This window comes from Anopheles cruzii, chromosome 3 (assembly GCF_943734635.1).
Source record: "Anopheles cruzii chromosome 3, idAnoCruzAS_RS32_06, whole genome shotgun sequence".
Taxonomy (NCBI): domain Eukaryota; kingdom Metazoa; phylum Arthropoda; class Insecta; order Diptera; family Culicidae; genus Anopheles; species Anopheles cruzii.
The window spans coordinates 56,816,022-56,836,668 of NC_069145.1; the positions used below are offsets into that span (position 1 = coordinate 56,816,022).

At 48.2% G+C, this 20,647-nt stretch overlaps 6 protein-coding genes across 6 annotated transcripts; 3 read left to right on the forward strand and 3 right to left on the reverse strand.

The window, feature by feature from the left end:
- Window positions 1–2,036: 2,036 nt before the first annotated feature.
- LOC128273864 (DNA polymerase delta subunit 2) lies at window positions 2,037–4,235 on the reverse strand. Its single transcript, XM_053011922.1, has 4 exons — window positions 3,924–4,235; window positions 3,677–3,860; window positions 3,051–3,175; window positions 2,037–2,963 (listed from the first exon to the last, which is right to left on the reverse strand). Exons 1-4 carry the CDS (start codon window positions 4,212–4,214, stop codon window positions 2,190–2,192), a joined length of 1,374 nt encoding a protein of 457 aa, XP_052867882.1. The 5' UTR covers window positions 4,215–4,235; the 3' UTR covers window positions 2,037–2,189.
- A 709-nt stretch (window positions 4,236–4,944) lies between these two features.
- On the forward strand, window positions 4,945–5,744 carry LOC128273866 (myosin regulatory light chain sqh). The gene has a single exon (XM_053011925.1). It carries the CDS (start codon window positions 5,118–5,120, stop codon window positions 5,640–5,642), a length of 525 nt encoding a protein of 174 aa, XP_052867885.1. The 5' UTR covers window positions 4,945–5,117; the 3' UTR covers window positions 5,643–5,744.
- A 635-nt stretch (window positions 5,745–6,379) lies between these two features.
- LOC128273865 (protein D2-like) lies at window positions 6,380–7,152 on the forward strand. Its single transcript, XM_053011923.1, is given in 2 exon segments — window positions 6,380–6,609; window positions 6,611–7,152. Coding segments are annotated over 2 exon segments (606 nt in total). The 5' UTR covers window positions 6,380–6,406; the 3' UTR covers window positions 7,014–7,152.
- A 195-nt stretch (window positions 7,153–7,347) lies between these two features.
- On the reverse strand, window positions 7,348–8,979 carry LOC128271705 (actin-related protein 2/3 complex subunit 1A-B). The gene is made up of 2 exons (XM_053009322.1): window positions 8,625–8,979; window positions 7,348–8,550 (listed from the first exon to the last, which is right to left on the reverse strand). Exons 1-2 carry the CDS (start codon window positions 8,695–8,697, stop codon window positions 7,502–7,504), a joined length of 1,122 nt encoding a protein of 373 aa, XP_052865282.1. The 5' UTR covers window positions 8,698–8,979; the 3' UTR covers window positions 7,348–7,501.
- A 492-nt stretch (window positions 8,980–9,471) lies between these two features.
- On the forward strand, window positions 9,472–11,705 carry LOC128271751 (carnitine O-palmitoyltransferase 2, mitochondrial). The gene is made up of 2 exons (XM_053009380.1): window positions 9,472–10,421; window positions 10,492–11,705. Exons 1-2 carry the CDS (start codon window positions 9,638–9,640, stop codon window positions 11,703–11,705), a joined length of 1,998 nt encoding a protein of 665 aa, XP_052865340.1. The 5' UTR covers window positions 9,472–9,637.
- Window positions 11,706–13,400: 1,695 nt separating this feature from the next.
- Window positions 13,401–20,441, reverse strand: LOC128272747 (brefeldin A-inhibited guanine nucleotide-exchange protein 1). Its single transcript, XM_053010616.1, has 3 exons — window positions 20,228–20,441; window positions 13,685–18,852; window positions 13,401–13,610 (listed from the first exon to the last, which is right to left on the reverse strand). The coding sequence occupies exons 1-3, from the start codon at window positions 20,439–20,441 to the stop codon at window positions 13,413–13,415; spliced, it is 5,580 nt and encodes a 1,859-aa protein (XP_052866576.1). The 3' UTR covers window positions 13,401–13,412.
- Between the last annotated feature and the right edge of the window lie 206 nt (window positions 20,442–20,647).

Genomic DNA, 20,647 nt, shown 5'->3' on the forward strand with positions numbered 1-20,647 from the left:
CATCAGCACAACTTTGCCGGCTGTTTATTACGTTTACAGCTTTGGCACAAGGTACCCCAAGAAAGCGGCACCCAGTCTAGTTGCACAAAGCTTGTGTTTTCCAGTTCTAACATAATACATATATACTGTATAAACAGCCTCGTAGAAAGCTTTACATGTTAAAAAAAATCAAAACGAAGTAATAAGCAATGGCGAAACACGAAACCGGTCTGCAAATCAGTTTTGGCTGATAAAACGAAGCACATAAAAAAAGCGTAACGAAGACGGAATTTCCCATATATTGATGATCCGCCGCAGCTCAGGTTTGTACCGTCCTCACCACATTCGAAAGAGAAGCAAACGAACCATCCGACACTCCCAAAAAAGGTCGAGCAAGCAACAACTGTTTCGCCTGTACGTCAGTTTCAATCTTTGTATCGTTTGTAGGTCTAGCGAAGAATGTTAATTAGTAAGGCGTAGAAAAATTACGAAACATAACAATGCTGTGCGAAAAAATAATTAAACTTAAAGAACTAGCGGCACTGCTAGGCCGGTTTGAATTGAGTATAGAAAAACTATAGTTAATGTTTACCACTGTTTGAATATTCTGTAAAAAAAACCTTTGCATAGTTTCAATAGCTATAATTTATAAATAAGTTCATATATTTGGTTTACATATTCAAATTTTATCTATTGCTCTATTAATTTTGATCACAACCAATGTAGTTAATTGAAAATTTATACTAGTTTTATCAAATACCATGGAGAGCTAAGCCATTTCAGTTGTTCAATACCGAATACATGGTTACATCACTACTTCAAAGCAACGCAAACTGTCCATCGACGAATGTAAATAGGCAACAAAATCGAAAAAAAACACTAACTTAATGTTAGCGAACAATAAGTACAAACAAATCGAAACGACAACTAAATGCCAAATTATGATAAACTAAACAGATAACACTTAAAATCTAATCGTGAAAAAACTAAAATACTATGTAATAAACTATCCAGCTGAAATGGCTATGCTAAGCACGCTGGACAAGACGCAAAGCCGCGTTGGCGGAAAGACAGTAATTATCTACACCAAAGCTACAGTATCAATGCTGATTGTGATTAGAGAATTGAGAAGTTTAAAGAAATAAAAATGTGTAAGCAGCACGTATCGACGCAAGTGTGGCGCCAGTTACCGATCGTCGAGTTGATTATTGTTAAGGAAGTTACTACGTTAACTGAAAACTACCTATGAGTCTAGAAGCTTTTTGAAGCGCACCAATAGTTTCGTTTGAAAATGTGTTGACACAATACGATGGCCACAAATGAGCAAAATGCAAAGTCTTAGAATTATAGAACACAAATTTGTGTTAAGTTTATTTCAGCCAAAACGATTACGCAAACAAGATCAAAAAACAGAATTGTAAAAAGTTATTAAATCAAAACTAAAGCAAATGTATACACTGTATACACTGCAAATGTATGTAAAGGTCCTTGCCATAGCCGTTTTTTTTCCTTCCCCTAACGTAAGGATGAGAAAAGGATATACCAAGGATCCTCAACATCTGTGGACACGGAAGAATTGCTCTTCAACAACATGTACATAACGCTTTGTTATAGAAGTTGCAAACACAAACAAAACCTGTCGCTGTTAACAAAAAGCAAAACCAACCGTGTACTGTAACTGGCGTGCATGAATAGAAGCGGAGCAAAAACGCAAACATCACTACTGACGAGAAAATGCCGTTACCTAAACCAGTAGAGATAGTATTACAGCGCAATGTACATACAATCGCTCCATCGTTAAAATCGCCGTAGATTGTAGATGATCGTATCCACGCATTCTTTTTATTTTCTTATCCGAGCGAAAGGTTTTCCGACCTCATTTACCGATTTGCCAGTCTTACTCTAACTCTCCATACCGTGTATCTGAATGTTTGTAGAGACATTTTCTGCTTTTCAAAAAAATATCATCTTGCAAAAGAACAAAACCATTTTTCCGCTACCGAGAACCGTCAGCCATCGTTGTGCATTTGAGAATAAAGGCAAAGAAAAAGTTAAAAGTTACAAGTATGTTTCTGTATATTTTTAGAATTTTTTTGTGAGAATTTGTTTGCTTAAACACAAACGAATTTTATTTGAACTGTAGTTGTTTGATGGTACAACAAGGAGAAACGGGATCACTGATCCACCTATCTTGATATAAATGCAGTAATTCATTCTTCTTCGTCACCAAAGTTTTCTACCTTGAAGCTCACCTTCCTGCATTCCAACGTACGAATATTCACAACGGCAACACTCTGATGCTCCGAAAATGATGGCACACAGACCAATCGTGTTTTCTGTTTTCCGTCCGATCCATTCCACTCTTCTGTCAGGAAGTCTCCCGTGTTGCCCGCAAAGTACACATGTGGACATTCGGTCACGATGAATGGATCTTTCTGACTGTACGGATAGCATGGCAGCGTGTCCGGAGCAGTGGGGAATATGTGACTCCATTGAAGCGATGCCCTTAAAGCTTCCAGCGGACACTCAATTTTCGAATAACGCATTATATCCTGTACGTTCTGACCGGATGTACCAACGATGAAACGATCTGCCAACTCGAACGCGTACGGATTCGGTACGCCGCGGAAGCTTGAATATTCAACTGACCGCGGGAATAGACAATGATGCATCGGTTGTTGCGGTATCATATGATTGGCCGGATCGAACTCGCCCGGCATAAGATCTACCGGAACGGATTGTGCCAGGTTGTAAACCAACGTATCGACTGCTTTGACCGCCGCTACCAGTTCCGCAGCTTCGTTCGTGGCCTTCGTGTGAAGATGATTTTTGTGTTTCAGAGTGGCTTTCACCGAATTACCGGCAATTACGATCCGCACAACACTAGCGGCTTCCCAATCATGGACCTGCCCGAAACCCTCCAAATTACCGAAAATCCATTGCTGGAATAATTCCAACGAAACCGAACAATCGTTTGCGGCAGTCTTAGTAGCGAGCAGTAAGTAAATCGTAAAAATATAAAAAAATGTTAATTGTCCAAGTGGGTAAAGACGAAAATGCTTAATGCTCACCTGATTCAATCCCGATACTAGTACCAACAACGGAGAGTATTCCAAAGATTTTAGTGGCTTTTGGGGTCCGCCTTCATAGAAGATGTAGTCTTCAACGAAAAATCGTCCATTCGATTCCTCATACCCTGATGTAAGAAAGAAATAGAATTAGTGTTGTGCGAAACTACATGAGCGTTCCAGGCTGATGTGTGCGAAAATTACGAACACAAGCGTGTTTTGTGAACATGGAGCTCCGAATGAAAAGCTTTGTGAACTAAGCATAACGAACAGCAAATAGCTTTTCAATTTTTATAATTGGAATGAGTAATGTATCCACTTGTTGCATGCCATGCCAATTGTGTAATGTGATAATATGCAAAGACCGTTCCTTGTGGTGGAATGTTGTCGATAGGAACTTTGGCTGTTGTGCGTGATGGTGCAACCAAATCATTTGTGTTATCCACTCAAATGAGAAACATTGAGACGAATGATTGTTTCACTTACTGTCTTGTCCTTGTAGATCAAACGATCGATTTCAATATTTTCGAGCAGAAGAGTATCATAAATACTGGATTAAAAACTAACTTTCACATGGGCGGCTACCTTTCATAGTCCTGACAGAGTATCGTGGAAACGTAACAACTCACCTAATAAAGCGCAGACGACTCCCGTAACAACCGAGTGTACGTCGATCTTCCCAACCAACCTAATGCGCTGAAGGGCATCCTCCAGGACGAGAATATCCTTGTCGTCGGCGTAATGCGACCGGGGTGGCTGCGGTGCAAGTTGATTTTCCTCCGAAATTTCACGCAACACGCTAGGTTTTAGTTCCTATCAAATAAAGGTAGCCAATGGCGAATGTTGTACGGAATGGTTGTTCGTAGATTTTCCTACCTGATGCTTGAAAAGTGTCCCAATAATGACACACTTTTGCGGACATTCTTCCCGCAGATCGGCCAATCGCTTGATAGAGATCTCGTTGCCCCATTTCTTCACCACACGTTCCGAAACGAGCGTCAGCATTTCGTCCAAGCGAGAAGCGTAAATAAAAGCAAACTGCTTGCTGAAGTCTTTTTTCCCCTGGAAGTGATACTTTTCCGATCGGTTCAAGTACGGCACCTTTAGCCGCTCAAAATTGGCCCCCGTAGGAGGGTTAGAAAAGTTGGTATCTTGCGGAAATAACATTTTCTCTTAACTCCAAAATTCTTTGAACGAACCAAAACAAACAACTGTCAGTGAAGGAATTTAAGCGCGCACTTCTCAAGAAAAAGCAGGGTGATTCAAAACGACGCCGAGAATCTGTTCATACGTAATTTGAATGAAATATTGTGTAACCGTGCACCACAAACCATGCATTTTAGTCGAAAAGAACGCACGCAAACGGAATTTTATATTAATTTCATTATAAACAGCTAATCTAGTCACTTTCTGAGCTGCTCGATTTTGTGGAACGACAAACGTCATTTTACCCAGCCTCGATGACAGAGCGATAAAACTGGGTTGAGTTGTAACTTGATTGTTTTGTAAAAACATCTGGTGTTAAATTTTACGTCTTGCTACGCGCAATGTAAGTAAATCTTGTTTAATTTTTCCATCGCATGTTTGGGTCAATGGGCAAATATTTTTGGGAGTGGTCAACATTTTGTCTTTGCCTACGAAGCAGATAGCCGTTTATGGAATTGTCTCGGACGCAGTAACCTTGCGTAAGTGACTCATCCATTTCCACCATCACAGTCATCTGGAAATGAGGGTATCGGTAGCTCTGGACAATGAGACAAAGAGGGGGTAGCTTATTCTGTTGGGTTTGGTACAAGCACTCCTTGGCAAACCGCACCTGTACATTTAAAACCATTGTAAGAAATTAAGGCCGCTGAACTGTGTGATTTTAAATGTTATAATGTCCATTCGCAATGAAAAGATCTTTATGCACTTCATTTGGATCTTCCAACTATTCCAGAAATAACTTTATCATGTTTCCTTCTCTTACCACATCAAGTTTCAGCCTGCAATTCGGATCACCAGCACAGTCGTCTCTAAAGCCTCGAATAGTTTTGTTTGTGTGCCAAAAACTCTCTAACCAACGAAAGGATGTCGTCGCGCAAGACTGCCGGACGTCGCAGTACGACGAAGAAGCGGGCCCAACGCGCCACCTCTAACGTGTTCGCCATGTTCGATAAGGCACAGATCGCCGAATTCAAAGAAGCGTTTAACATGATTGATCAAAACCGGGACGGGTTCATTGAGAAGGACGACCTGCACGATATGCTCGCTTCGCTGGGCAAAAACCCGACGGAAGACTTCCTGGATGGCATGATGAATGAAGCACCAGGACCGATCAACTTTACCATGTTTCTTACACTGTTCGGCGAGCGTCTTCAAGGTACGGATCCGGAGGAGGTAATCAAGAACGCATTCGGTTGTTTCGACGAGGAGAACAGTGGCGTTATGCATGAGGACAGATTGCGCGAGTTGTTGACCACCATGGGTGACCGTTTCTCGGACGAGGACGTGGACGAGATGTTCCGCGAAGCACCGATAAAGAACGGCTTGTTTGACTATATCGAATTTACCAGAATCCTGAAGCACGGTGCAAAGGACATGGACGAACAGTAACATCTTTACTTCCTTTTGATGCACGTCCTAAGCTTATTAAGTTATCAAGAAATTGAGGGCGACCGAATGAACCCCTGAATCGAAATTAAGTTCAAACATAAACAAATCACGAGAAGGATAATGGCCAAACTAAGAGGCCAGTTCATTGGAGGAGATAGCAATCACAAAAATGCCAGGTTGGTTTTGCAACACGGAGAGATCCGTGAATCTTGAAACAGTATACACGTATCGTAGCAGTATTAAAAAAGCATCTTCCATATTCCAATTGGTTTCCGGAGTTTTAAATATCAATTATCAGCTGCCGCGGTCGAATCAGCTACTTACGAAGGCAATAAGAATGGGTACTGGTTACGTTCGTCTTACATTTTCTTAAAGTTATTTTTTATTTGAAACTTATCTGCTTTTATCGACCTTTTTATATATTCTTTTTTCTATATATTTTATGCTATGTAAAATAAAAGTATCCAAACTTTTCAAAAAAGCATGCTTTTGTCCTACTTTTATGTTTTGTATGTTGTCTACCCTATACTTCCATCGGCCAAATTCGGCATTTTTCTAGGTCAGGTAATTTTACGGTTAATATTCTCCTTATTTGTTGTATTATTAACGAACCAGCAAACGAGCCGTTAAACAGCTTATCCGAACAAATTGAAAATATAATTTATTGGTAGTGTAGACTTTGCTCCTTGTTATCCGGCCGGTGAGCAATAAAATTCGAGCACTTTTGTCGAGCCCCGTTTTGCAATCTTTCGTCGCTCAAAACAATGTGCTCAATTGTGCTGGCCGCCCGCCCTTTGCTCGCAACCTCAATCCGATTATTCAGCTCCGCCATTGTGAAAAGCATGGAGAAACATGAAGTGGTTCCCGATGTAATTCCCGTGGCCCCGGCCGCTGTGGCCAAAGTCTCCTACCCCAGCGGAGCCGTCGTCGAAGAGGGTAACGTGTTAACACCGACGCAGGTTAAGGAAGGTAGAGTGGAATGCGGAGGCCGGCTCCCTCTACACACTCTGCATGACCGACCCGGATGCCCCGAGCCGCAAGGAGCCAAAGTTCCGCGAGTGGCACCATTGGCTGGTCGGCAACATTCCGGGCAACGACGTTGCCAAGGGCGAAACCCTTTCGGCGTACGTCGGATCGGGGCCGCCGCCCGACACCGGTCTTCATCGATACGTGTTTTTGGTGTACAAACAGAGCGGCAAGCTAACCTTCGACGAACTCCGGCTCCCCAACACGAGCGGCGACAATCGCGGCGGATTCGCCATTCGGAAGTTTGCTGAAAAGTACAAGCTGGGCAATCCGGTGGCCGGAAACTTGTACCAAGCCGAATGGGATGATTACGTGCCTTTGCTCTACAAGCAGCTTGGTGGATAAAGAGAAAATTGCATTTAATGATTTAATGGAACAGTTTCGGCCTTCGCAAAGCGTTACGCGTGAAATTGCTAGAAGTTGCTAGAAGCATAAATCAAAATGTAAAAAAAACAAAAAGAGTAAAAATAAACTCCACTGATAAACCGCAACCTATCTTCGCAGTATGTCATAACTCTCCCCCTGTCTCGTTGAATGCAGCGCTGAAAATTGCCTCTGGTGGTGCGAGCTTGAACTGCTAGTGCGGCTATTATTGCTCAAAATCTCTGATAACAACCTGCTTAATTGGATTCCCCGAACGAAAGTTGATCAAAAACTTCACACGTTGTATGGTTTGAGGAATGAATTGTTTATTTCCAGTAACGTACGCGCGCAGACTATTGCGTGAGAAATAGAATCAAATGCATCAAACGTTTAGTCCGCGTTTCGCGCAGACTAATAATACGCAGTACAACCCCCGCAAGACCCCGGAAGGGAGTGGAGGAGCTATCTTTTTAAAGCTTCAATCCCTGCATGGATCTGGTCAGCGTGTCGATGTCCCAAATGACCAACTGACCGTCCAGTCCAGACGTGCTGATCCTCTGTACGTTTCCCTTCTCGCCACTGTACAGACAAACGCAGCTGATAGCGTTCTGGTGGATCGACTCCAGGCTGGTGTCCGAATTTTCCGTGCGCAGATTACGATCCAGCGATTGGAAGATACGCATCGCTGAGATGCCGCCCTGTTCCTTCTTTGTCGACTGGTCCAGTTTGGCAGCTAGCACAATCTTTGCGTCGTTCACGGTATAGACCAACGGGACGCAGCTGTGGCCCGCCACAAGTATCGATTGGGGCGAAATCCATTCACAGCACAGAAACGGGAGAAACTCGGTTTTCTGTTTAACCACGAACCCGCCCCCGTTGGCCGTAGCGACGTTGATGGCGCTGTCGTGTCCGACCCAGCAAATCCGATTGCCATCGGCGGAAAAACTCACACTGTGCACCCAGCCGCCACCGGTGGTCGAGTTCTTAAACTCGGCCAGGATCTGACCGAGCGGCTTCTTCGGTCCCCATGCGGTCGGTTCCGGGTGCTGTTCGATGTCCTTGATAAATGCCGAGAACACGCGCACCTTGTAGTCGGTGGAGCCGGCCACCAGCAGAACGTTGTTCGGGTGCCAGTCCAGCGAGGTTACCGTCGAGCGGATCGGCTTTTTGATGTGCTTCGAAACCCACCAATCGTTCTCGGACTCGAAGTAGCACACCGAGATCAGCCGGGCTCCGGAACCGACCGCAAACTTGTTCTCCAGCGGCGACCAGCGCACGCAGGTGGCTGCGCGGTTGATGCGCAACAACACGAGGGTCGGCTTCCATTTGCCATCGTCACCCTGCGTCCAGACGTAGGCGTTCCGATCGACGGCACAGGTCACGATGCGATTCGTATTCGGTGCCCAATCGATTCCCATAACACGCAGATCGTGCTGATTCAGCACATCCAGTAGCTTCCATTCGGCACCGTCGCGTTTGTAGATATGCACCTCGTGGTTGTTCGGTGAGATGGCAATCTCTAGAAAACATAAGTAAACGCCATAAGTTAGGGAAACGATCAATGAGAAGGATCCGCAGAGGCATCACACTTACGCGACCGATCCTTGTTCCAGGCATGGCAAGTGATCGGGCTAACGGTTCCCCCAAACGTGTGTCTCTCGGTCATGATTTCCTGCGTTCAGGTAGTACGACTAGTTCTTCAAACGAGTTGGGGAATCACGCAAAACAAGGACCGGACTTTAGGCTAGGGAAACGCACACCCTTGGGGAATCCAAAGAACGGGTGCTAACTTGTTTCGGCAACTCACCACGAAGGATGTATTTGTGCAAAAACAAGCTGAGTGAAAGCACTACCGTAAAAAAGATAAAATTCGCGGACTCTGGTCCGTCTACACGAATTTTATCCAAAAATGCCGACGGAAGCCGAAACGACGAATAGCTTTACTTGCAAAGTGATTCACCGTGGGGCGTTTCTTGGGTGTTGACAACTCAAACGTCATTCTCTGATATCCCTTGGAAGTGCTGCCAATCAGAGATTTCTTGATTTTAAACAAATGCTTAAATGCTTAAATGCTGCTTTAAATGGATAACTTAAGAAAATGAAGATATAAAAGCTTCATTTGATGATGAGTTTTAGTTATCTTGCTGATACATTTTCACTACGAAACCCCCCCTTTCATTGTGTGTCACATTGTGTGCGTTTGTTGTGTATACTTCAATCAGCTGGACAGCAGCTTTTTTTGCTTTGCTGGCAGAACAGTAGGGGGCTGATCGTATAAATTGTTATCGAAATTTGAAGCCCCGTTTCGTTCCCAAAAGCGTCCGTGATGCACAACGGCCCCTAATCTGCTTGTGTCTTACCACGTCTGATTAGATTATTCGTACGGCGCCCGTAGCACAAACATCGACTTCTTTTCGAAGGACCTACTCATTCGCTCTTTCTCTTCAGGGGAGAAACGAACCTGAGGTTGAACTTTGAGCCCTCCAAACGGCAGTTTTCACAATCGATTTAATTCACTGTCACAGTGCGTTAATTTAGTCTTCCATCCCGAGGTGCCTTGTGCTTTTGCCCTTTCAGCCATTCCGTAGGTAACAATTGTGCAAAAAATGTTGCGAATTCCGAAAGTTCACTGGTCGCCAGTGGGGAATATGGTCACGCGGCACAGCTCTACCTCAGCCGTACGATCGACCAGCGGTGATGAGTATCAGTATCTGCAGCGATCAAAGATACCGATGCTGCACTTTCAGCCCTCGTTGCCCCGGTTACCCATTCCGTTGCTCCCGAAAACCTGCGAACGCTATCTGGCCGCTCAGCAACCGTTGCTGGCCCACGATGCGTTCGAACGCACCCAGAAGGCCGTGGAGCAGTTCAAAGAAAAGGACGGTCCCCAACTGCAGACACTGCTGAAGGAATTTGATGGTCAAAATAAACACACCAGCTACATCTCGGAACCGTGGTTCGAAATGTATCTGCGCGACCGCGCCCCATTACCGCTCAATTATAACCCACTGCTGATGATGAATCCGGATCCACGGCCAGAGTACAACGAGCAGCTACTGCGGACGACTAATTTGCTCGTTAGTTCGTTGCGTTTTATGCGCTCTCTACGGGCCCGCTATCTTGAGCCCGAAGTTTTCCACATGAACCCGGCCAAAAGTGATACGGCCACGTTCCGTACCGTCACGTCGATGATTCCCTCGTTCCTGTCGACCTATGTGGCGTACACGTTCAAAGCTTTCCCACTCGATATGAGCCAATATCAGGGGCTGTTCGGTGGAACGCGCATACCGGAGCAGGGCAAGGACCGTATCTATCGCAACGAAACTTCCCGTCATGTGCTCGTCCTGCGGAGAGGAAATATGTATGCCGTGGACGTGCTTGATGAGGCAGGTAAGCGGCACGACCGGCCCCAATGTCGCAACACTCGTCCCGTCGTTTAATCCTGATTTTGTCCTGATAGGAAATATCGAACAACCGGCCACACTAATGAGTCGCCTCGAACGGGTTCTCAACGACCAACGATCGCTGGCTGCGGATCCTCTCGGATTGCTGACAACTGAAAATAGAGACACTTGGGCGGCGGCCAGAAACCACTTGGCGCAACTAACCGGAAACGCCAAATCTCTCGAACTCGTCGATTCCGCCTTGTTCTGTCTATGTCTGGACGAATCGACGGCCGATCCAGTGAACCCAGTACCGGCGATACGGGACTTTCTCTTTGGCGATGGCACCAACCGGTGGTTCGATAAATCATTTTCGCTGATCGTAGCCAAGGACGGTACGGCCGGCATCAACTTCGAGCACTCGTGGGGTGACGGTGTCGCGGTGTTGCGTTACTTTCAGGAGATTTTCAAAGAAACGACCACTGCCCCGTTTGTGCATCCTGGCACGAAGGGAGACCCGACCCGCGATGGAGTCTTACCGATCGAGTTCACCGTAGACGAAACGGTTCGCAGTGCCCTGAGAGTAGCGGAAAACAATCATAACGCGGCCATCGATTCGCTGGACATGAACTTTATGAAGTTTGAGGGCATGAACAAGGGTTTCTGCAAGCAGCAGCGCATCAGCCCCGACTCGGTCATGCAGCTGGGCTTTCAACTTGCATTCTACAAGCAGCACGGCCAGTTCGTCGGAACGTACGAATCGTGCAGTACGGCTGCGTTCCGGCACGGCCGAACGGAAACGATGCGACCGTGTACGATGGCAACGAAGGAGTTTTGCTTGGAGGTTGAACGAAAAACGGGACAGCGGAAGACTGCGGCTGAGCTACGCGAAATCCTGAACCGCTGTTCGACGGTTCACGGGCAACTAACGAAGGAGGCAGCGATGGGTCAGGGTTTCGATCGTCATCTGTTTGGGCTGCGTCATACGGCCCAGCGAAATGGTCTCCCGGTGCCGGCCCTGTACGAAGATCCGGCTTATGCTGCGATCAACCATAACATACTGTCGACCAGCACGCTCTCGTCACCGGCTCTGCTGGCCGGAGCGTTTGGCCCGGTGGTACGCGATGGTTACGGGGTTGGGTACAATATTCAAGCCGGGTATCTGGGAAGTATTGTCTCAAGCTACAAACCGCATCGGAACGGGCGTGAGTTTGTCGATTGTTTGCGGGAAGCGTACGAAGACATTGCCAAGGTGCTCAAGGCTACGGGTCCACCATCAAAGGACAAGTGATTCGGAGCCTTGCCCGATTTCGTTTGTTAACCTGAAAGTATACTTTTAGAAAATCTTTTCTTCGAGTGGTGAAAAAACTGAACTGAAAAATGCAAAAAAAAATAAAGTAAAAGATCGTGACGATCTTTCGGGTCCATGCGATGATTTCATAAAACCGTGTGGTATTTGTAGTTCAAATTGAAAGAACCTTAAACCTTAGCTGGAAACAACCGATCGGCGTTCCCGCTAGGAATTGTGTGTGAGTGTATTTTAATCATACGCGAATGATTAATTTATATATACTGTATATTCTCTGCCAGTGGTAATTACGTTAGATAACAAATTATTAATTTATCACCATGTCTCCCTTTTGCGTCTCCTACTGAGATCGGTCACATACGCACGAGCTCTACGTATCACCTCTCTCTCGCTGTTTTCGCGTCGTTACTAAGCAACCAACACAACCATGTGTGCTACAATGCTACAAACGTGGTGGCAATAGTAACACAAAGGTGTTGCAAAACAATCCTTTTCACCTAAATGTTTATTTTACTGTTAGTTTTTGATTTCCATTTCTACGCACTTGAAGGTGTTTTTCGCCAGCCTCTGACACCGTGTACGGGCGGGCGGGGAGCTCGTTCTCCGTTTGAATCCTAAGGTTAATATTGCCACATAGCCGTCGTCCGCAACCCCAGCGCCCAGCGTTCAAAAAGGCCGTTGGTTGGTCCTGTGCCCAACGTTTTTCGCTCTAAACCGTGTTCCATACATTTTGGTTTAATTTTGCTAGTTTTGTTTTTTATTTCATGACTACCGACCGGTGTGTGTAATTCTCGCAACAATGTGTTTTTTTATCATACACGTGGAGCCACGCACGGTCCTGCGCCATATTGGTACCGTTTTACGCTAGAGGATGGGATTGAGTTTCTTCGAAGCAACACGCGTGTGTACACCGTAAATGTATTGAATTATTACTCTCGCTATTGCTATTTACAGAGTATGATTTCCACCCTCCACAACCTCCTTTCAATGATATCTCGGGTCGGGTCGGGTCAGACATAGATAAAATAGGGACAACCTAATCTTAATCGCGAAATAGAGGGCTATCGACACGGAATGGTGCGAAATTGGAACCATTTAATGGTGTAGTGGACAAAGAAGGTACACAAAATCCTGGGGCGTGTGCCCCAGTTGCGATAAAATGGTTGAATTTTTCATCCCCAAAAAGGCCTCAGAAGGGACCCCGAGTATGACAGTGCCCGAGGAAGAAATCTAACGCCAGGTCCTACGCCACCGCCGTACCCGACTAAAGGGACTAAAAAGCATCCATAGTGACGTCGAGCGCCGCCGCTCGAACTACGACTTCCGGTTCTTCTTCCACAACAGTCGACCTCCACGCTCAACACCAGCACTGTTTCGGCCCGCGGGGAAAATGGTGGTTCCATCACAGTACGCGCCAACGGTGGGCGAAGATTGACGCGAGAGGTGGCCGTACTCGTCGTTACGCTTATTGCTAGTGCTAGAGGTAGTGTATGCAACACCTCGCGACGCCTGTGGTTCATGTTGCAGGCCGTTCTGCTGTCGTTGTCCCCCAGTTGCCAATGCCCGCCAGTGACACTGGCATGAGGGTATCGCCGACGGATGGGAACTGTTTGCGTACCGGACCGTCGACATTGCTGCCGGTGGCATCGCACTGCGGGGTTGCTGGGATAGTGAATCGTTTCGCCGATACTAGGTAGCTGCAAGCGAACCCGTGGTGCCAGCGGAAGCAGCAGCCGCAGCAGAACCGCCTTGGGTGGCACTCGAGATTCCAAACACCGGACTGATGCGTAGAAAAACGCGCCGAAGTACGGTCCGCAGTTCCGGTTTCAGGTCGACGCAGGTCAAATCGCACAGAAACACATAGTAACTGGCAATGTGAGCGGCAAACTGTGCGGGGCGGGAATGAAAGAATGTGTCAACAATGTCCTTCCCCGACCGATCGTATCGCCAATCCTTCTTACCCTTGCGTCCGGCATCTTCAGCAGACGCGTCATCACCAGCAGTAACAGCGATGTCCACGCATCGCGATGCGGTTCACTGGTCAACGATAGAAAGTAATCCAGCGCCTCGGTACACACGCCGATCAGTTGCTGCTCGATGTCCTCCCAGTCGCGCCGCCGGTTTTCATCACAGTACATTTTGAACAGTATCCGCAGGACGCACGCCAGGGATTGCGTTTCCTGTTTCAACAGATTCGGTCTCAGCGAACCCTTGAAGCCCGCCTTCCACAGCACCGTCCGCTGGTCGTTGTTGGAGTTGAACCGCTTCGCAAACCGGTGGCTCTGCAGCAAACAGTCGACCAGTTGCAACAGGTGCGGAGTGTTTAGATAGCTGTACATTCCCTGCTCCTCTCGCTGGCACTCCAGCTCAGCGCTCGACAGCGAGTGGCGGTAGTTTGCCGTGTGCCCATTGCCATTGTAATGGTTGTGTGTTGGAACGGACGCCGACGTAAGTTCGGCCGTGGCCAGTGCCAACGTTTCGGCATCCTCTTTCCGCGAGGTTGCCGGAAAGAAGACGATGTTGTCGATCGTTTGGATCAACTCAAGCTGCACGACACACTTGATGAGCAAGTTAGCGAACAGCACCGACGTGTTCGTGATCCCGGATGGCGGTTCGTTCGAGGGAGATCCCGAATGATCGCCGGCCGGCTGGCCGTGTATCGTGTGCTGTGAGCCACTGCGCTTCAGAATACCGTGCCGGGGAAGATCTCCATTCTCGTGCCGCGCTCCGGTCGTTGACGCAGCCACCGCAGCAATCGGATGTGACTGTGGCAATGGATCCGGTTTCCACGTCAGCAGCTCGTTCGGTAGCGTACTGTTGAAAATGTCCAACATACACTGACACGTTTTATCCCACGTATCCTCACCGAACTTGAGCCCATTCGAGATGACCAAATTCTCCAGGCAGTTTGTGCCCGACCGAGCCAACTGTTCGTTGTTCTGCTGCACACACCAGTGCAGTTGGCAGTACAGGTCGGCCAACAGCATCGGCCCGAGGACGTCAAAGTACTGCGTGAAAACATCGATGATCGCGTACAGGGCGTGATTGCACGTCGTCGTCATCCATTCCGCCTTTTCCGTGTGATGCTCGGGCAGCTTCATGTTGTCGAAGATGCGGAACAGCACGTTGAACAGATCGCGCCACCAGTTGGGCCGGTAAGCGTCACCGTGTGTTTTAACAATCTCAAACAGCACCGTGAGCCCCCGGGTTCGTACGTCCAGCTTACACCGATTGACAACGCACGACAGCGAGAACAGCATCGGGAACCAGCCGCGCACCCAAACTCGATCCTCCTCCGGCACCGATACGTCATTCTCCATGCCGGCGTGCTCGGCAAACAGATTGGGCGCATCGTTAACGCACAGCGCACACGTGCGCACCAACCGGATCGCTTCCATGCTCGTGTCGGGAAAGCGCGCGTTGCACGCAAACTCCGACAGGCACTTGACGGCATCCTGGAACGAGTCGATCATGATGTGGAACTGCGTCCGGTACAACTCGCTAATGATCTTGCCCGTGGTAAGGAACGCCAGTTCGACGATCGCCTCATCATGATCACCGGCCGCCAGGTGAAAGACGGAAAAAATGTTCTTCCAACCCGACTTGATGTTGTGGGCCTGCGAGTTGACCATCTGGGCGACGCACCGCACCACCATGTCACGGATCGCCGGCGAATTGTTCTTCTTCATAATGTGCTCGAACGGGCGCAAGAAGTCCTTCTGGAAGCGGAAGTTCGTAAACTCGCCCTTCTCGATGAACTTCATCGACAGCTGGCGCAGGGAATCGAGTGCGAAGAACGCTATCTCCTCGTTCGTGTTGCACCCGACGGCATTAAAGTGCTCGCCCAGAATTTGCCAGATGCGCGACCACTGCAACCGGATGCGGCCCATGTTGTAGTACGAAATTTCCACAATCTTCTGCAGCGAAAACATACGGGGCTGCGGGCGCGTCAACTCGTCCAGGGACACCTGGCAGAGCGCCTTCACAAAGTCGACGATCGCGTCTCCGTCGAGCCGTATCGAACCGGTAAAGATACGATCGACCGCTACGACGATACTCTGGGAGCTCGTTTCGCCGATATGCTCCTTGGCCGACGGATCCAGTGTGTCACGGTGGGAAGCGGGGCCGGAAAGAAACTCTGGTCGCACGCCGGTCCCGATCAGTTGCGCTAGCTCGAGGTGCGAAATGCACTTTACGATGTCGAGCCAACTGGACCCCAGGTAGTTCCCGTCGGTATGGGCCACCATGATGAGCGTCTTGATGGTGTCGATATTTTTCGCCTTCATTTCGTTGATCGGCGAATTGGCGGTCAGCAGCGTGAAGCGCGCCAACGCCTGTACGTACGCGTCCCGCTCGAGACTCATGTGAAAGATGCACGCAATGCGCACGGCGCACCGGATACCGTCCAGGCACAGGCTGGCGATCTCCGGATCGTCACAGTCTTGCAGACCCACGGAAAATGCTGCCAAAAAGGAGGTCCACGCCATTTTGAACATCGGACGCACATGCTCCAGATGCTTGGCCGACGTGAACGAAGCCTTCACATGCGAAACCGATTCCATCAGGTTTTTCGCCGTGGTCGAAAGCGATTCCATCTCCAGGTTCCACAGCAGCTTACGCTTCTTTTCGTTCACAATAATCTGCTTGCCGGAAGGTTTGCTTGCGACCGTATTCTTCATCTTAATTTCGTGCCCCGCAATCTCATCGTAGATCTGCGACAGGTACTCCTCCGGCAGATCCTTGTTGTCGCTGATGCCACGGTTCATGCTGATGTACTGTTCCTTCGTCATCTTGTGCTTCACCTGTGGCGAGTGCAGATCGGTTGTCAGCATGATTACGGAGAACGCGAGCACGTACACGGTGTCGGCGCTCGCAAAGAGCGAATTGTTTGGGTTGCAGTCGCAGTACCGGGAGGCGAACTTTTCCATCAAACGATCGATCTTCTGCGCCTCTCCCGGTAGCCGAAATTGCTCCAGAAAGTGACGCAGCGCGGCCACGATGTCCAACTCGGCAAAGTTCATCGCATCGATGTACGCACACATGACCGCCTTACTCCGTTCATCGTTCTCACCGAGATAGTCGCCAATCTGGGTCTTGTCGAGCCGCTCATCCTCGTGCAGCCAGTGGGCCACATCTTCCACGCTCATCCCGAGCAGTCCCCGCTCCTGCAGAAACCCGATACCCTTCTTCGGCTTTCGGTTGAACATTTCGATCCCCATTTCCATCACTTCCTTGCGCTGCTTGCGCTCCTCCAGCTCGCCCGGTAGATCAAGCACTTCCCGATTGCCACCACCTGCGCCACCGTTTCCACCGCCACCACCACCACCACCACCAGAAGTGTTGGTGCTTTCGACGGAGTTGATACTAACACTCGAACCCCCGTGTGACTTCAGCTCCGTCGATCGGCAACCAGCGGCATCTTTTTGAATATCGTCCAGCGTCCTACTGACGCTCATGCTTTGGCCCTTCACTACCGTCGTCATTGGCGCCGCCGCAGTCGGAGGATCACCGAGCGACGTTTGCGAGTTCGGATTCACGTACAGGTCTTTGCTCCACTCGACCATACACTTCAGTATCGACACCAAACACTCCAGCCCACGGATACGCATCGATTTTTCTTGATTTACCGACGTTCCCAGCTCCAGCGCTTGGCGCCCTTGGCCAATTTTGGACAGATCGTTCACGAGCCGCTCGAAGAGGTTCGCTGCGGAAAAATCACAATCATAGTTAACGTAAATGTCCACCACGCTCTGAGCGTCGGCGCAGATGCGGGTCAGTGCTTGGATGACCATCCACTTGTGCTCGAACGAGGAACTGGGCGCCTCGAGGATGTTGAGAAAGATTTCCTTGAAGAACACTTCGATCTGCTTTTTCAGGTGGGTCTTAAAGTTCGACAGCAGCGCCACGAAGATGGAAAGCGAAAGCTCGAACACTTCCGGTACGGCGCTGCCCCCGTTCTTCGACAGGGCCACGCACAGGTACTGTTTAATGGCCATGATGAACATCTCGTTCGAGCGAAACACGGGGCCAGCGTTCTGGAGGATCGACAGTAGCAGATGCAGGGAGAGAATCTTCGAGCGCAGCTCGTGTGATTTCGGATCGGGATGACCGTCGGGAAGGGGTTTCATGGACAGTTTGCACAGGGCACGGAACACGAGAAATGCGTCCTTTTGCAGAATGTGGGTAAATTTTGCCGTTACGATGCTATCGTTTTCACTCGTGACTTCCATACTCTCCTGCGAAGGAACGCGTGCGATCGATGCTGTGTCCGTAATTCCACCGATGGAAATCCCACCGATACTGGTCGTTTCACTGGCTTCATTACAGCCCACCGGATCCTGGGCGGCGGCGACCTGAGACGCGTTAGCAGTGGCTTGTGCTTGCGCTTGCTCGATAACGTTGTCGATAATCTCTTCCACAATCGCGCGAATCTCATCATAGTCCGGATGTTTTTCTTCGGCCACCATCAGCTCCGGTTTCGGTGGCGAGGGAGATTCCTCTGCTGCGGTAGTACTGCTGCTCGACGGAGTTGCTGGCGTGCCTCCAGCGGCCCCATTGGGACTAGTCACTCCAGCCAGTGCCGTTGCTGCTGCTACGGTTTCGAATGCTTGATTTTCCATTCTCGTGAAAATGACATTCAACATCTGTGTAAGTGTGGCGCGGGCCGTCGTTTGGTTGATAAGGTTTTTGCTCGACAAATAGATGTCGTAGCAAGTTCGCACACCCTGCAGCACCGTTCCCTCGTGCACCTCGACATGCTGCGACGTTACGACGGTGAGTAACGCCTTGATGATCTGCAACTGAACGCCCTCGTCCGTCTGGGGGCCCATAAAACAGTTGCAGATCGTCGTAACGATCCGATCGATGAGGAATTTGCCCGGGTTTGATGAATCGGGAATGTTGCCCGTCAGATGACCGTAGGCGATCAGCTTCTGCAGACAATCGAGTGCCGTCACAACGATGCGCGGTGTCCGACTCTGACAAGCCAACTCGAAGGGCAGGAAGTACTTTTCGGCGTTAATAATATTGCCGGAATCATTTTTCGGCAGCGGTAGTGCCGCCGACGGAACCGGTGCTTCGCCATTCGGTTCCGTATGGCCTGCCTGTTTGAGCTCCTCTTTAATATCCTCTGCAAAGTATGAAAAAAACGCGATAAGAATTGTGACATATTGAAGCAACATTCGTCAACTTATTGTGAAACCGCCCGGCAACCTTTTAAACCAAACCCCCAATGGTCTTCGATTCGTTTGAAAACGGCCAGAAACACTTCGTCCATCTAGCCTAAACCGCCTAAAGGGTGCTACAAACACAACACCTTATCCAGGTGCGAAGAGAGGAACAATCAACGTTCCGCCGCGTAGTAGTAGGCTACGCTATCAGTGACGAATGATGACTAAATTACGACCATTTTCTGCGCGCACTCGGCGCTTGCTTGTATCTGTGAGCCATCACCATTTAGTCCGTCGTCCGTCTGCTCGTATGGTAACGGTTGCACAATCTGTGAACCGTTCTCGTGCGTGTGCTCCCCACGAACAGGTAGCTGTTATCAGTGGAAAAATGTAACAGTTTTTCTCTGCCTTCCCTTTCCTGTTTAAATCAACGGCATATGATTTCTGCTCGTTTTGTCACTGAATCGATAAACGTGCAAGGTGTTCCACGTTTGCTCGGGGGGTTAGCAATTCAGAGTGCTTTGAAGTGCAGCTAAGATCTTTGGGTGTCATCCGGTGCGCAATCAAAGTGCACAGTGCATTTCGGAGTTACTGTTCTCACTTGCAACATGGCATGCTTTTTTGTGACAGTGATTTTGAAACAAGAAACTTTTGTAATCGCCCGTACAGTATTATAAAAAAAGGTCAAATAAGATCTGTAGGAATAAGATATTGAAATCCGAGGGCAGTATAGCAGTCTAGCGCAGGAGCTAGTTCTGATTTCGAATCTTTCGTTTCTTTGAAGCCATTTTCAATAACAGTGCAACTATTTGTTACCTTTACCTTTGACTAGAATGTCGAGTTTATTTAAAAAAAGACATTTTGTCAAAACATGTATTACGCGACCTATCACAAATCATCGCTTCGAGTGCAAACTTGGGCTTAAGTGTGTTATTGATTTTTTCTCACTTTACACGTTTGCATTCATTTTTTCAGTCTTGCAGCCGTTGCATGCTTTCTTTCGTCGATTGAACGCTCACGAGGAACGTGCCCCAAATAAAATTGATAGAAAAAACAACAAATGACCTTAACCGTATTTGTTTGACTGCACGAAGTTTTCGTTAACTGTATCATTTATCCTACTTAACGCGCCGGGAGTGGAGCATCAAGCAGTGGAGCATCAACATTAGCTAGAATCATTTTGGGCCTAGGAAATAACAAACCCATCAATACGAGTTTTAAAAGAATGATCTTGCTGCAAATTCATGACCCAAATCAATGATCTAGAAAAAATGTATAAAAGTAAAAATCCCCTACATCTGACTACGCAGTTCTGGGCGCCGTTCAAACACTTACCAAGTGCCACATCGCAGGCACGTTTCAGCTGAAGATGGTGCGACCGTTTGATGTCCTTGTCGCTGAGGATTTTTTCCAATGCCCTTAAAATAAACATCTCTTTCGTTTTCGTATGCACTCCACTACTATTGCTTGCACCGCTGGTAACGGTCGGTGTTGCGTTGGTGCCACTGCTGTTTATGCTGCTGTTAACTGCCGTGGCCGCAGTTTGCATAGTTTCTCTTTCAGATGGTTAAGTGTGCACCTATCCTTCCCACCGAATCGAGAAGGCAACCATGGAGTATGAAATCCTTGCGAAACTTTCTTTGTTTGCTCACAAATGTAATTGAATTGTCCCAAATAAAACTCCCGGCAAGCGAATTAGCGGTTCCCTAATGATTCTCACTACTAAGTAGTAGTGAAAATAACGTAATTCGGTCG

Excerpts from the sequence above, each read along its gene's own strand:
- LOC128273864 (XM_053011922.1), bottom strand. The coding sequence starts at position 4,214 with ATGTTATTTCCGCAAGATACCAACTTTTCTAACCCTCCTACGGGGGCC. Across the intron at positions 3,176-3,676 it reads AGTCGTCTGCGCTTTATTAG|GGTATGAGGAATCGAATGGA; the intron begins GTGAGTTGTTAC and ends TTCTTACATCAG. Across the intron at positions 2,964-3,050 it reads TAGTATCGGGATTGAATCAG|ACTGCCGCAAACGATTGTTC; the intron begins GTGAGCATTAAG and ends CTCGCTACTAAG.
- LOC128273866 (XM_053011925.1), top strand. The coding sequence starts at position 5,118 with ATGTCGTCGCGCAAGACTGCCGGACGTCGCAGTACGACGAAGAAGCGG.
- LOC128271705 (XM_053009322.1), bottom strand. The coding sequence starts at position 8,697 with ATGACCGAGAGACACACGTTTGGGGGAACCGTTAGCCCGATCACTTGC. Across the intron at positions 8,551-8,624 it reads CTGGAACAAGGATCGGTCGC|AGATTGCCATCTCACCGAAC; the intron begins GTAAGTGTGATG and ends TATGTTTTCTAG.
- LOC128271751 (XM_053009380.1), top strand. The coding sequence starts at position 9,638 with ATGTTGCGAATTCCGAAAGTTCACTGGTCGCCAGTGGGGAATATGGTC. Across the intron at positions 10,422-10,491 it reads GGACGTGCTTGATGAGGCAG|GAAATATCGAACAACCGGCC; the intron begins GTAAGCGGCACG and ends TTGTCCTGATAG.
- LOC128272747 (XM_053010616.1), bottom strand. The coding sequence starts at position 20,441 with ATGCAAACTGCGGCCACGGCAGTTAACAGCAGCATAAACAGCAGTGGC. Across the intron at positions 18,853-20,227 it reads TGCCTGCGATGTGGCACTTG|AGGATATTAAAGAGGAGCTC; the intron begins GTAAGTGTTTGA and ends CATACTTTGCAG. Across the intron at positions 13,611-13,684 it reads TGAAGATGCCGGACGCAAGG|TTTGCCGCTCACATTGCCAG; the intron begins GTAAGAAGGATT and ends CGCCCCGCACAG.